At 46.4% G+C, this 12,662-nt stretch overlaps 1 protein-coding gene across 7 annotated transcripts in view; it reads left to right on the top strand.

Annotated features, from left to right (window-relative positions):
• Elapor1 (endosome-lysosome associated apoptosis and autophagy regulator 1) overlaps positions 1–12,662 on the top strand; it is a 73,956-nt gene that overhangs the window by 52,873 nt on the left and 8,421 nt on the right. For all 7 annotated transcript variants that reach the window (XM_020163061.2, XM_074050840.1, XM_074050839.1 and 4 more), the window contains 7 exons: positions 1,802–1,979; positions 2,613–2,741; positions 3,327–3,417; positions 6,373–6,478; positions 6,708–6,845; positions 7,883–8,146; positions 10,078–10,251. In XM_020163061.2, coding sequence (XP_020018650.2) covers positions 1,802–1,979; positions 2,613–2,741; positions 3,327–3,417; positions 6,373–6,478; positions 6,708–6,845; positions 7,883–8,146; positions 10,078–10,251 — 1,080 coding nt within the window. The remainder of the gene's footprint in view (positions 1–1,801; positions 1,980–2,612; positions 2,742–3,326; positions 3,418–6,372; positions 6,479–6,707; positions 6,846–7,882; positions 8,147–10,077; positions 10,252–12,662) is intronic.

Here is a 12,662-nt window from a genome sequence, read left to right as displayed (position 1 = left end):
ACAGAGAGGGCTCCTTTGTGCCTCACACCCACGCTGGTTCTGCACTGTGTTTGAAAATCCAGGCCACATCCTGGGTTGGTGGCTATGATTGCGTATGTGACCTTTGCTGTGCCTTGGCTTTTCAGGGACTAGGATGGCAATCCTTTGGGGCCACTAAATGTGCTATTTTGCTCCAAGAGCTGGCCCAAGTGAATTGTCCTGCCTGAATCCTCTTCTCCCTGAAACTCCCAGGAGACAGGCAGGGAAGGTTAAGGTTAAGCCATAAGCCTGGGGGCTAGGAGTGGTGTCACTCAACTGTGATCCCAGCACTCAAGAGGGAGGCAGGAGGACTCTGAGCTCAAGGCTAGTGCAGGCTACATAAGGAGACCCTGTCTCAAACAAACCAACAAACCCCGCCCCCTCCTGGCAAGCTTGGGGCTCTAATCATTGGCTGCCCTTCTTAAGGAGGAGGGCTGATGGCTGAGTTGAGCATGGGGAACAGGAGCCCAATGAAGGCAGCAAAGGCTCCTCCTTGTGATCTTGTCATTCCTCCCATTCTTTGGCAGTACTGGGATTTGAATTCAGGGCTCTGCATTTGCTAGGCAAGTGATCTACCACTTGAGTCACTCCCCTGGCCCTTTTTGGGTTTTAGTTTATTTTTCAGGTAGGGTCCCCCAGTGCTTCTGCCTGGGGTTGGCCTCAGACTGGATCCTCCTACCTCTGCGCCCAGGTATCTGGGATTATAGGCATGTAACACCATGCCTGGTGACCTTGATACTTCTTATCCTGAAAAAAAGGGACAGAAGGCTTGTTCACTTGTCTTTTCACATGGCTGCTTGCAGCCCAGATGAATCTCTCATTCCCTCAGTACCATCCATCAGGGTATCTTTTTGTCTTTTACTTGATCTGAAGGTCACGTCGGGGAGAATAGAGCTATCCACCTCTCCCTCCCCAACTCACCAGGGGGCTCCTGCAAGTCTTCCCTTCTTCTGCACCCGATGCTTCCATCAAAAGACAAGGGATTACCCTAGTGGGTGGCAAACATGGCTTCTTTGTCCACTGACCTGATGAATGACTGTTCTCTTGCTTTGAAGATCACATCAGCATAATGACCATTCTCCCAACTGGACTGTTATTATGTGCTCACTGCCCTTGGTGGGAACAGAAACCCTGCCTCATTTATCATGCAGACATCAGGGCTGGCACATAGCCTATTAGGCTATCTCTCAATGTTTGCTGAATAAATGAAAGATCAAGGGGCTGGCAGAATGACTCAAGTGGTAGAGTACCTGCCTAGCAAGCACAAGACCCTGAGTTCAAACCCAAGTGCCACCAAAAAAAAAAAAAAAAAAAAAGTTATTTAATAAAAAAAGAGAATGCACCACTTGAGGAGTCTGCTCCTCACTTCGAGTGTGGGGACCAGGAAATGTTTCTCTTTCTTTTCCTCTGTATTTTACCCTGTTATACTAAATCCTTATCTATACTTTATCCTGTTACACTAAAACAAATCCTTGCTAAAACTTTCAAAAAAAAAAGAATGCACCACTTGGAAAGCAAGTTAGGTCATCTCAGCCATCCCCTCTGTCCCCAGTGTGTCAGCCTCTCCACCCTGTGACCAAAATTAAGTTCCCAAGGACTGGGGAATGTAGCTTAGGGATAAAGTGCTTGCAAGACCCTGGTGTGATCCCTAGCACTGGAAAAAAGGAAAGAAAAGTCCTCACCCTGGCCCAGAATCCTGTCCCTCCCCTCCACACCCTCAAGTTTGAGCCCTAGACATTTCTTAATCCCAACACCCTAAGCCATGCTCGATCCCTCTTTGCAGACACAGATCATGTACAAATGGGCCATGCCGAAAATCTGTGGTGAGGACCTGGAGGGGTCAGTGCAGCTGCCGGCCTCCAGCATGAAGACCCGCTGCCCGCCCTGCAACCCAGGCTTTTTCAAAACCAACAACAGCACCTGCGAGCCCTGCCCCTACGGCTGGTACTCCAACGGCTCTGGTAATGGCACTTTATCCATCCTGACGGTGGCCGTGTGGGTGGGCCACACGGACACTCAGAGTAGCCAGCTGAAGGCACCGGGCCCGTCCAAGGCAGGGAGTAAGGAGCAGAACACCTCTATACCCCTGAGGACCAGGCTCAGAAGAGAGGTGAAGGCTGGCCTTGTCTGTGGATCAGAGTCAGGCTTAACCATTGTACCTGTGAATGTGGTTCAGGACCAAAGGGACCCAGTCCTCATAACAGAAGCTGCCTGTGTGTGGCAAAGATGCTAACTAGAAGGTTTGGGTGGGGGGGGCGATGGGTGCAGCGCTGAGATGACCAGCCCAACACAATCAGAACCTGTAAGCCATTTTGCAAAAAAGAAGTCACAGATTTGTGTGCCTATTAACGTGGATGCATGTAATGATAGCGTGACAGATATATTTAAGTTTTGAAATGAAATTTGGGGTGGGTAAGTGCTGGAATGAAGGGCCAGTGTTTACGTTCTTCTCACGTTTTTGAGTTCATTTGACATATCTTTGTACAACAGCGCTCATCCACCCCCTGTCTGGCTGTCACTTGTCTGTGCAGCAGCAGCTCCAGGCAGGGTGGTGCAGCCTTCCTGCCAAGTAACAGATCTTGTGGTTCCCACAGATTGTACCCACTGTCCAGCTGGGACTGAACCTGCGGTGGGATTTGAATACAAATGGTGGAACACACTGCCCACAAACATGGAGACAACTGTTCTCAGTGGGATCAACTTTGAGTACAAGGGCCTGACAGGTGATGTCTCTCCCTTCACCATGAGCTGCCACCCTCTACAATGCCACAGCAGTTCTCCCAAGTTCACTTTTTTTTGGTGGGACCTGGGTTTGAATTCAGGGCTTTAGCACTTGCAAAGCAGGTGCTCTATTGCTTGAGCCACATCTTCTGTCCTTTTTTGCTCTGGTTATTTTGGAGATAGGGGTCTCACAGAGTATTTGCCCAGGCTGGTCTCAAACCGTGACCCTCCAGATCTCAGCCCTCCAAGTAGCTGAGATGACAGACACAAGCCACTGGTGCCTGGCTCACACTTCTTTATAATAGTGATGTCTGAGAAAAATAAACTTATGTCATGCATTCCTTTGGAAGTTCTACACCTTGAGCACATATATCCTGTAAAAACTTAGTTTCAGAGACAGAAACAGAGCTAGAAAAAATATGACATACCACTGAGGCATGCTCTGCCAGTTTCAGGGGCTTTACCAAAGTAACAGTGTAAGTCCCATGGTTCTGGATGCCTTTTCTCCCTTCCCTTAGTGTCACCTAGTGCACATGTGCCCTGCATCCAAGAGCACAAGGTGTTAACTGTCCCCTCTCCCTTTCCAGGCTGGGAGGTGGCTAGTGATCACATTTATACAGCTGTTGGAGCTTCGGACAATGACTTCATGATTCTCACTCTGGTTGTGCCAGGATTCAGGTGAGGAAAACAAAGGGAAGCCCACACCAACTTGGCTGCATCCGAATTCCGTGTACTTGGGAATGTTGTAAAGGAAAAGATTTCTGGAGTTGAACTTCAGTTCAGTTTACATATCAGCCCTTCATGCCTGTAATCCTAGCTACTTGGGAGGCTGAGATCGGGAGAATTACAGTTTGAGACAAAAAGTTCATGAGCTCTCATCTCAACCAATAGCTGGGCGTGATGATGCAGAACCATCATCCCAACGACAGCAAGAAGAACAAAACAGGAGAACTGCCGTATAGGCAAGCCTGAGTAAAAAGTGAGACCCTAGCTCCAAAATAACCAGAGCAAAAAGCATTGGAGGTGTGGCTCAAGGCATAGAAGAGCACCTGCTTAGCAAGTACAAAGTTCTGAGTTCACACCACAGTAATGCAAATAATAATAATAATAATAATAATAATAATAAATCTATGAGCAGGTATCAGTCCAGAAACCAAGGGAGCATGGTGATGGTTTGGCTAGGTTAACCAGGATGCTAACACATTTTCTTAGTTGTTGCTCATACTGATTTGCCTATTGCTCTCTTGTTCCCCCTAACTTCTCCATTGACTGACCACAGGGTGCTCAAATTCTTCCTCCTCAAAGAATCAAAAAGGATTTAAAAAAACAAAAACTTTTAAAAATAGGGCCAGAAGTTTCCACATACAGTTCATCATTATTTGAGGCAAGAAGATTGAGAGAGATCGTTCTACTATATTTGTTCCTATAAACCAGGAGAACCTAGGACAAGCAATTTGTTTGCCATTAAAAAAACAAAAACAAAACCAAAAACTTCCAGGCAAGGCTAGAGGCATGGCTCAAGTGTTAGAGCAGTTGCCTAGCAAGTTCAAGGTGCTGAGTTCAAACCCCAGTACTGCAAAAACCAAACAAAACAAACTCCCAGGAAATGTGGTGTGGTGGAGGAAGCACTGGACTGGAAAGCTAGAATGATAATTATTATTACTCAGCTATGCCACTTAGTGTCCTTCTCACTTGAACTTGGGAAAGTCACCTCACCCCTGCAGGTTTTAGGCCCCTCATCTGTAACACAAGGCTGTGATGCAGGACTAAGTTGCATTGTGAGGATTCTTCCTGCCTATTGGTTAGGACAACTGTGTAGATGGGAGCCAAGGCTCCTGAAAATCCAAGCAAATGGCTAAAACCCAAAGAAAAGCTGCAAATGGTTTTCCAAAACCAAAGTGAGTTCTTCTGCCCATGGGTGCTTCAAAGCCAAAGGAGAAACCCTGAAGGAACTCCTTTTTGGCAATTTGACTTCTCCATCCCTCCTTGGAAACCTCCACTTTCCTTGTCTTTTTTTTAAAAAAATGTTTTTGTTAATATATGATAGTTATGCAGGGGGGTTTGTTGTGACATTTCCATATATAAATATATTGTACCCTGTTTGGCTTATTCCCCCTGTTATTCTCCCTCTTCCAACCTCCTCTTCCTAAAATGACTTCATCAGGTTTCAGTGTTCCATACTGATACATGTGTAGAAAGTACTTCAACCATATTCACCCTCCTTTACCCTCTTCATTTACCCTCCCCCTCCCACAATTACCCTCCCTGCAACAGTTGTTGTTTTCCATCCTGAGGAGGGGGCTTAGCCAGTGGCAATTGCCCAAAAGGATTAGTTTCCCTTCCTGTAACCCACCTTACTCAGAGTGGACCATATAGATTGTGTGTTTGCAAAATGAACAAACTTTAGCAGGATGTGATGGTACACTCTTGTAATCCTAGCACTCAGGGTGCTGGGCAGGAAGATTTTGAGACTGAGGCCAGACTGGGCTACATAATGAGACCCTATCTCAAAACAAAAGAGAGAGAGCAAGCTGGTGTTGTGGCTTAAGTAGTAACGGCCTGCCTAGCAAGTACAAGGCCCCGAGTTCAAACCCCTGTACCACCACAACCACCACCACCACCAACAACAACAACAAATTGAGCTAACTTTAGGCTTTGTGGAATAACATCTTGAAAGAGTAATTTTCACTTTGCATATCTGATTACCATATGTATCACTCGGCTTTCTGTTTGACAAAATATCTGAGATAATCAACTGAAAAGAGAAACCATTGTTTTGGCTCACAGTTTCAGAGGTTCCCGCCCATGGTTAATTGGCCCCTTTGCTTTGGGCCTGTGGCAAGGCAGCACATCATGGTGGCAGTGAAGTAAGAGAAATGGAAGGGGCTTGGGTCCCAGTATCCCCTTCTAGGGCACATCCTCAATGGCCTAACTTCTTTCCATTAGACACACCTCTTAAAGGTTCCACCACCTTCCAATATCACCATGGGCTGGGGACCAAGCCTTTAACACATGACCTTTGGAGACATTTATCCAAACCATGGCACCGTAGTAAAATGCTTTGTCACCCCAGGCCCTAGTCCTCTTGGACATGGCTCTTGCTTTCCAAAAGAAAGATCAGCCGGAGACCTTTGCTGAAGACACTATGAGTCCTTCTCATTAAAGCCAGGCAAAGCTGAGTTAAGTGTAAACAGTTCACACCTTATGATAGTGGTGCTTCTTCAACTTGACTGTGTACTAACCACCTGGGAATCTGTCCACACACAGGTTCTGATTCAGGGGGTCTTCCAGGCCTGAGGTTCCGAACTAACTCCCAGAACTGGTGATGCTGCTGGTCTGTAGACCACTTCTTCATTTCATAAAGGGTATCACATTTGTTAGGCCTTTGGATCTCACTACAACCAGAAGGGGTAGATAAGAAAGTTCTCATTGCCTCCATTTTACAGCAAAGGAAACTATGGTTTGGCTAGGTCAAGGTTACATAGTTGGGTGGCATAAGTGGACTTAGTGCACCCTCTTTCAAATGTACTCAGAAACTAATCCTGTCCCACAGCTGAGCTGTTGCTTCTGTCTTTGCTGTTCAATAAGCTCAACCTGGCCTCTGGAATTGACCTTTAACTTCTGCCCCCACAGACCTCCACAATCGGTGATGGCAGACACAGAGAATAAAGAGGTGGCCAGGATCACATTTGTCTTTGAGACCATCTGTTCGGTGAACTGTGAGCTTTACTTCATGGTGGTATGTTTTCCTTTCTTTGCTGGTGGTGGGTTGGGAGGGTTGACCCCCATCTGCTCCAGTGGGATACCCATTGAGGGCAATTCAAGTGGAAGAACCCAGAGTGACCACCAAGGACTTCACAGTTTTTAACATGGGTCTGACCACTGCACTGGCCCTGGGATGGCAGTGGTATGAGCTTCCTCTCCCTTGCAGCCATCATGTCTTCCTCCCTTGTCTGTTCTGGGTTCAGGGCATGAATTCTAGGACTAACACTCCCGTGGAGACGTGGAAAGGTTCCAAAGGCAAACAGTCCTATACCTACATCATTGAGGAGAACGCCACCATGAGCTTCACCTGGGCCTTCCAGAGGACCACTCTTCACGAGACAGTGAGTCCCACCCTTCCCATGCTGACCTCTGCAAAGACTGTCTGAGTTTGCATATGAGTCTGAGTTCGGAATACAAGGTTAGAAGGGTCTTCAGCAGTCAGGCAGAGGCTGCCTAGTGCAGGCCCCCAGGGGCCATCTAGTCTTGTCTAAAGGACTTCCAGGAAGAGGACACTAGTGCCTTCAGTCACCCCTCCATCCTTGCAGTACCTACTCGGGTAGGGCCAGACCTGTCCCTTTTTTTTTGCAGTACTGGGGCTTGAACTCAGGGCCTTCACCTTGAGCCACTCCACCAGCCCTGTTTTTGTGAAGGGTTTTTTAAGATAGGGTCTCGTAGAACTATTTGCCCTGGCTGGCTTCAAACCACAATCCTCTTGGTCTCTGCCTCTTGAGTAGCTAGGATTATAGGCATGAGCCACCGGCACACGACTTGTCCCTGTTTTTAAGAATAACTTTTAATTTTTTTTTAGTTCAACATAGTACAGGTTTATTGCAAAAAAAAACTCAGAAAAAGAAGAAATAAAATCAGCCATAATCCTACTACCCAGAGATAACCCAGTTAACATCTGGAGTATTTCCTATTTAGTCTCCTCTCTCCCTCTCTTTTCTCTCTCTCTCTCTCTCTCTCTCTCTCTCTCTCTCTCTCTCTCTCTCTCTTTCTCTTTCTCTCTGTCAGTCCAGGCTGGCCTCAAACTTATGATTCTCCTCCCTTAGCCTCCCAAGTACTGGGAAATAGGCTTGTACCACTACACCTGGCGTAGCTGGTATTTTTCTACAAATACATTTTTTCTTCTAAGTAAAAGACCTGCTTTTTTCATATAACAGAATCTACTCTATATTTTTGCATGACACTTAATATTTTTATTTTAACTTAGATGGGTCAGTCTTGTTTTAAAATGACACAAAATACACATGAAGAGCCACTGTTAAATGAGTGAGAAGAGAAGAATTTTAAGGTCTGGCTCAAGTATCGTAAGATAAAGCACATTGCTTTGCTGACTCAGGCCCCTCCCTCTCCCCTCTTGTTTCCTTGTCTCCAGGGCAGGAAGTACACCAATGATGTTGCTAAGATCTACTCCATCAATGTCACCAATGTCATGGATGGGGTTGCCTCCTACTGCCGTCCCTGTGCCCTTGAAGCTTCAGACGTGGGCTCCTCCTGCACCTCTTGTCCTGCTGGTTACTACATTGACCGAGATTCTGGAACCTGCCATTCATGCCCCCCTAATACAATCCTGAAAGCCCACCAGCCTTATGGTGTTCAAGCCTGTGTGCCCTGTGGTCCAGGGACCACAAGCAACAAGGTGCCAGCAGTCTGCCGTGCGTCTTAACCTTGACACTCTGGTTGGGATGGCCTCAGAGGGTCCTGGGTCCTGGATAGGGTTCTCTTGGGCACCCAAGAGTGCTCCTAGCATACTCCTGTCTGGAGTCTTGGAGGACACCCATCCAAGCTGTGACTGGGTGGTGAGTTCTTAGCAGTAGGGCAAGTCTCTACTGGACAAGTCTCTTGGTTGGTGGTAAGAGGAATGGTGACCATGTTGGCATCCATGCAGAGATCTGAAGAGAAGGAGATTGGGGTCTGTGGTTCAAATCCAGCCTAGTCCAATTCAGCCTATTTTTATGGGAATTTGGCCCCTTTCCTTTGAAAAAGTAACCCAACCTTTGCCAAGACATATAGTTAATTGTCATTGCTGTCTTCTATCTCAGTGACTTCTTAGCTTTACTGATATAAAAATTACTCTATAATGTGGTGAAAACAGTACTGTTGCTACCATGTAATTTTTGCTCCAAGAAAGCGCATATGACTAAAAGCTCACTAATGCTTTTAAATGAATTTGTATTTTACTGATCACAACCACACAGACATGCATCTATAAGACATTATTTAAAGCTGGGTGCTGGTGGCTCATGCCTGTAATCCTAGCTACTCAGGTGGCAGAGATTAGGAGAATCGTGGTTTGAAGCCAGCCCATGCAAATAGTTCGAGAGACCCTGCCTCGAAAATACACATCACAAAAAAGTGCTGGTGGGGTGGCTCAAGGTGTAGGCCCTGAGTTCAAACCCCAGTACCATAGGAAAAAAAAAGCCATTATTTATTCTACCCTGCAAAAATTACTGGGTTTAGCTGTGAAGTAAGTGTAGTGATTATACAGACTCCCGGCAACCTCTTTTGCCATGATCTTCCCTGGAGCTCCCTCTGCTGCGGTGGGAGGGAATTGCAGGGTATAAGGCTGCCATAGAATAGGGACCTGAAAACAGAACAAGGAGCTGGGAGTAAAGTCCTTTCAGAGTTCAATGTCCTGCAGAGGACGGAAGGAAGATGAAGCAGGGTTCCATGTGTTCCATGTGTTGGGGGTGCTGTGCATCAGCAGGGCAATAATTGAAATGTCTTTCCTGTCACTCTGGACACTCTTATTTTAATTAGTACCTCATTATCTTCTGCTTGAAAGTAAGAAAGGCAGAGGCTAGAATGGGGCATGGTGGTACATACCTACAATCCCAGCATTCAGGAGGCTGAGGCAGGATTGAGAGTTTTAATCCATCTTGGGCTACAAAGCAAGACCTGGAGGAAAAAAAAGACAAGAAAAGAAGAAAGAAAAGCAGAGGCTAGGCTGTAGCTCAGTGGTACAGCACTTGCTTAGTATGTATGAAGACCTGGGTTTGAATCCCAGTACCACAAAAAATTTTTTAAAAAATCAGAGAGAGATTCTCCAAAGAATACAAAGAATTTTGTTTGGGCACAGCAGAACTTTGCAATAGCAGTGTGTGTGGCACAGTATACTATGGGCATTTTCAAAGAGTTTGAGCCAGGGACGTTCTTTAAAGACAAAAATGAGGATTGCATCGTATACTTTGAAACAGTAATCCTTGGTCACAATGATTAATAACAAGAGTGGCGCCAGTCCAAGGTTGACCAGACAGTTGCTGGGCAGATGTCAGTGTCAAAGGCTTTTGGAATATGGTGGTGGTGGCCTCTGCGAGCTGGTGATTCTGGCAATCGTGTACAAGCCTTTCCTCCTGGCATCTTATGTGTGCCAATAATTGAATGGCAAGATATACATAAATCCCACTACTGGCTGTTCGACTTCTTTTAATGTCTACTTCCAGTCCTTTCTTCTGCCTCTTTCTCCCACTTTGGGCAGGGCCAGGCTGGGGAAAAGTGTGCCATTGTCAGCTGCAGCTCGTCAAGGCCTTCTGTGGCCAGCTGGCCTGACCTGGTCCCTCTCCCACTCAGATCCACTCTCTCTGCTACAACAACTGCACCTTCTCACGTATCACGCCGTCCAGGACTTTCAACTATAACTTCTCAGCTTTGGCAAGCACTGTCTCTCTGGCTGGAGGACCAAGTTTCACTTCGAAAGGCCTTAAATATTTCCATCATTTTACCCTGAGTCTCTGTGGAAACCAGGTAAGATATGTAAGTTAACAGTGTGCAAACTGAAAAAGGGAAGCTGGTAGATCAGAGACCAGAGTAAAACACAGGAGAAAAGATAGAATACTTTCAGGCAGCAAGGGAATGAGGTTAGCCAGACTCAATTGCTCATGCCTATAATCCCAGCTATTCGGGAGATTGAGATCAGGAGGATCACAGTTTGACACCAGCCCTACTAAAAAGTTAGCAAGACTCCAGACTCAAATCAGTAAGCCAGGCAAGGTGGTACCTGCCATCTCAGCTGCTCTGGAGGTTTTAGGCAGAAGGATCAAGGTTTGAGGCTGGCCCCAGGCAAAAGTTGAGACCCTACCTGAAAAGTAACTAAAGCAAAACAAGAGCTGTGGGCATGGCTCAAGTGGTGGAGCACCTGCCTAGCAAGCTTGAGGCCCTGAGTTCAAACCCCAGTACTGCCAGCGGGAGGAGAATGAGGAGATTTCAAGGTTTATGAATGGTTATAATTCTCCCTGAGGACTTTTTCCCCTAAAATCAAATCATCTGGATGATAAGCATTTAGGCAAATAAAAATGTTTAAAATAAGGTGTTTATTTACTCTTACCTGACCTTTTTTACCCCCTCAGAATGAATACTGGTTGAGCATCTCCAAGGGTGCTCAAAAAGCTTCAGAGTTTGGAGTATTTCAGGTTTTAGATTTCCAGATTAAGGATTCTCAACTATGAAGTCTATGAAAATACTCCAAAACCTAAAAGCAGAAAAAATTCTGACCTCAAGCATTTCAGAGAAAGAGATATTCAACCTCTCTATGCAAGACTAAGTAGAGCCAGGTAGTGCACACCTGTAATCCCAGTTACTGGTGAGGCTGAGGCAGGATGATCACTAGAGCCCAAGAGTTTAAGGTCAGCCTGGACCACATAGAGAGACCCCCATCTCAAAAATGTAGTCCAGGTGTAGTAGTTTAAGCCTATAATCCTAGGTACTTGGGAGGCAGAGATCGGGAGGATCAAGGTCAGCGCAGGCAAAAAGTTCTCAGTACTCCATCTCAACTGATAAAAGCTGGGCATTATGGCACACACCCATCATCCCAGATACACGGGAAGCACAAACAGGAGGATCAAGGTCCAGGCCAGCCTGGACATAAGTCTAGACCCTAGCTCAAAATAATCAAAGCTAAAAAGGCTGGCCGAGTGGCTCAAGTGGTACAGTGCCTGTGTAGCAAGTGTGAGGTTGGAACTCAGTTCGAACCCCAGTACCACCAAAAAAGAATAGACAGGAGGAAGCATTTGTTTGTTTGTGTAGCCCTGCCTTTAAAAAGCAGACTTCAGAGCCAGCCTGGTGGCACATGCCTGGACACTCAGGAGGCTGAGGATCTCGGGTTCAAGGCCAGCCTGGCCTATATAACAAGAGTCTGTCTCAAAAAAGAAAAGAAAAGAGAAAATGGTCTTCAGTAGTCAGTGTATTTCTCACCTGTGTTCTAAACACTGGATAAAACAAACCTTCATGTGCCTTTGCTGACAGTACAAAAGAAAATAACATGAAAGGGTATGAGGAAGGAATGTCATCATCAACCATGTCATCCTGCGGGATCCAAAATCCAAAGACAGAAATGTCAACAGTGATCCAGACACTCCTGCACTTGACTAGTTCCCCATGAGCCGTGAATAGCAGGAAGTTCGGAAAACTCAGTCCCACGGTCACAAAGCAGGGAACGTGTAGGGCGTTGTGTCCCTGTGACCCTGTGTGGTGGGGAGGCCTTTGTATCCCCTGGCTGCTACCTTTCTGTGGCATGCAGAGGAGTTGGTCTGTGTCAACAGAGGACATGTCAAGGGATAAAGTGATCTATGACAGGTCAGAGATAGGTATCTATCTTGGCTTTAAAAGTCTTCGAAGAGGGTAAAGTGAAGCCTCAGAAATAACAGGTGGTGATAACTGAGGAAATGAGACTGGTTTTCAAAAGCAAGTCCCAGGCAGTGAACATGTCATGCAGAGACCTGGAGAGAGGTGGAGGTGGGGAATTGGGGAAGTCGTATCTTTTTTTCTCTTGGCTCTATTAGACTGAAAGGCGCAGAATAGATAGGCTCAAATGCTAGCACAGGATTTATTCGGGAAGAAACCTGTGGAGGGGGTCCCCAGCAAAAGAGCTGGAGCCCACCACAGCTTACAGACTGGGGGTTCACATTGGAGGTTGGTGGAGAAGTCCCAGGAAAGTCACTGGCAGGAAAATCCTCAATGTCCCTCTGACCTTCCCCAGATAACGTGGGTCATTCTTCCAGGCTAGGTGGGGAGTTTCTAGTAAATGGCTAAAGGTGGTTGTCTATTTTTCTTTAGGGTGAGGTGGAGAGTTTTCAGTGGTCACTTTCAAGGGAGAGGGGGTCCAGTTCTAACATGGCTTCCTTTTGTTCACCCTAACAGTTTCCTTTGCTCTTTTCAGA

The sequence above is a fragment of the Castor canadensis genome, chromosome 12 (assembly GCF_047511655.1).
Source record: "Castor canadensis chromosome 12, mCasCan1.hap1v2, whole genome shotgun sequence".
Classification (NCBI taxonomy): Eukaryota; Metazoa; Chordata; class Mammalia; order Rodentia; family Castoridae; genus Castor; species Castor canadensis.
The sequence above is the reverse complement of the archived record's forward strand: the minus strand, read 5'-3'. Positions and strand labels throughout refer to the sequence as shown.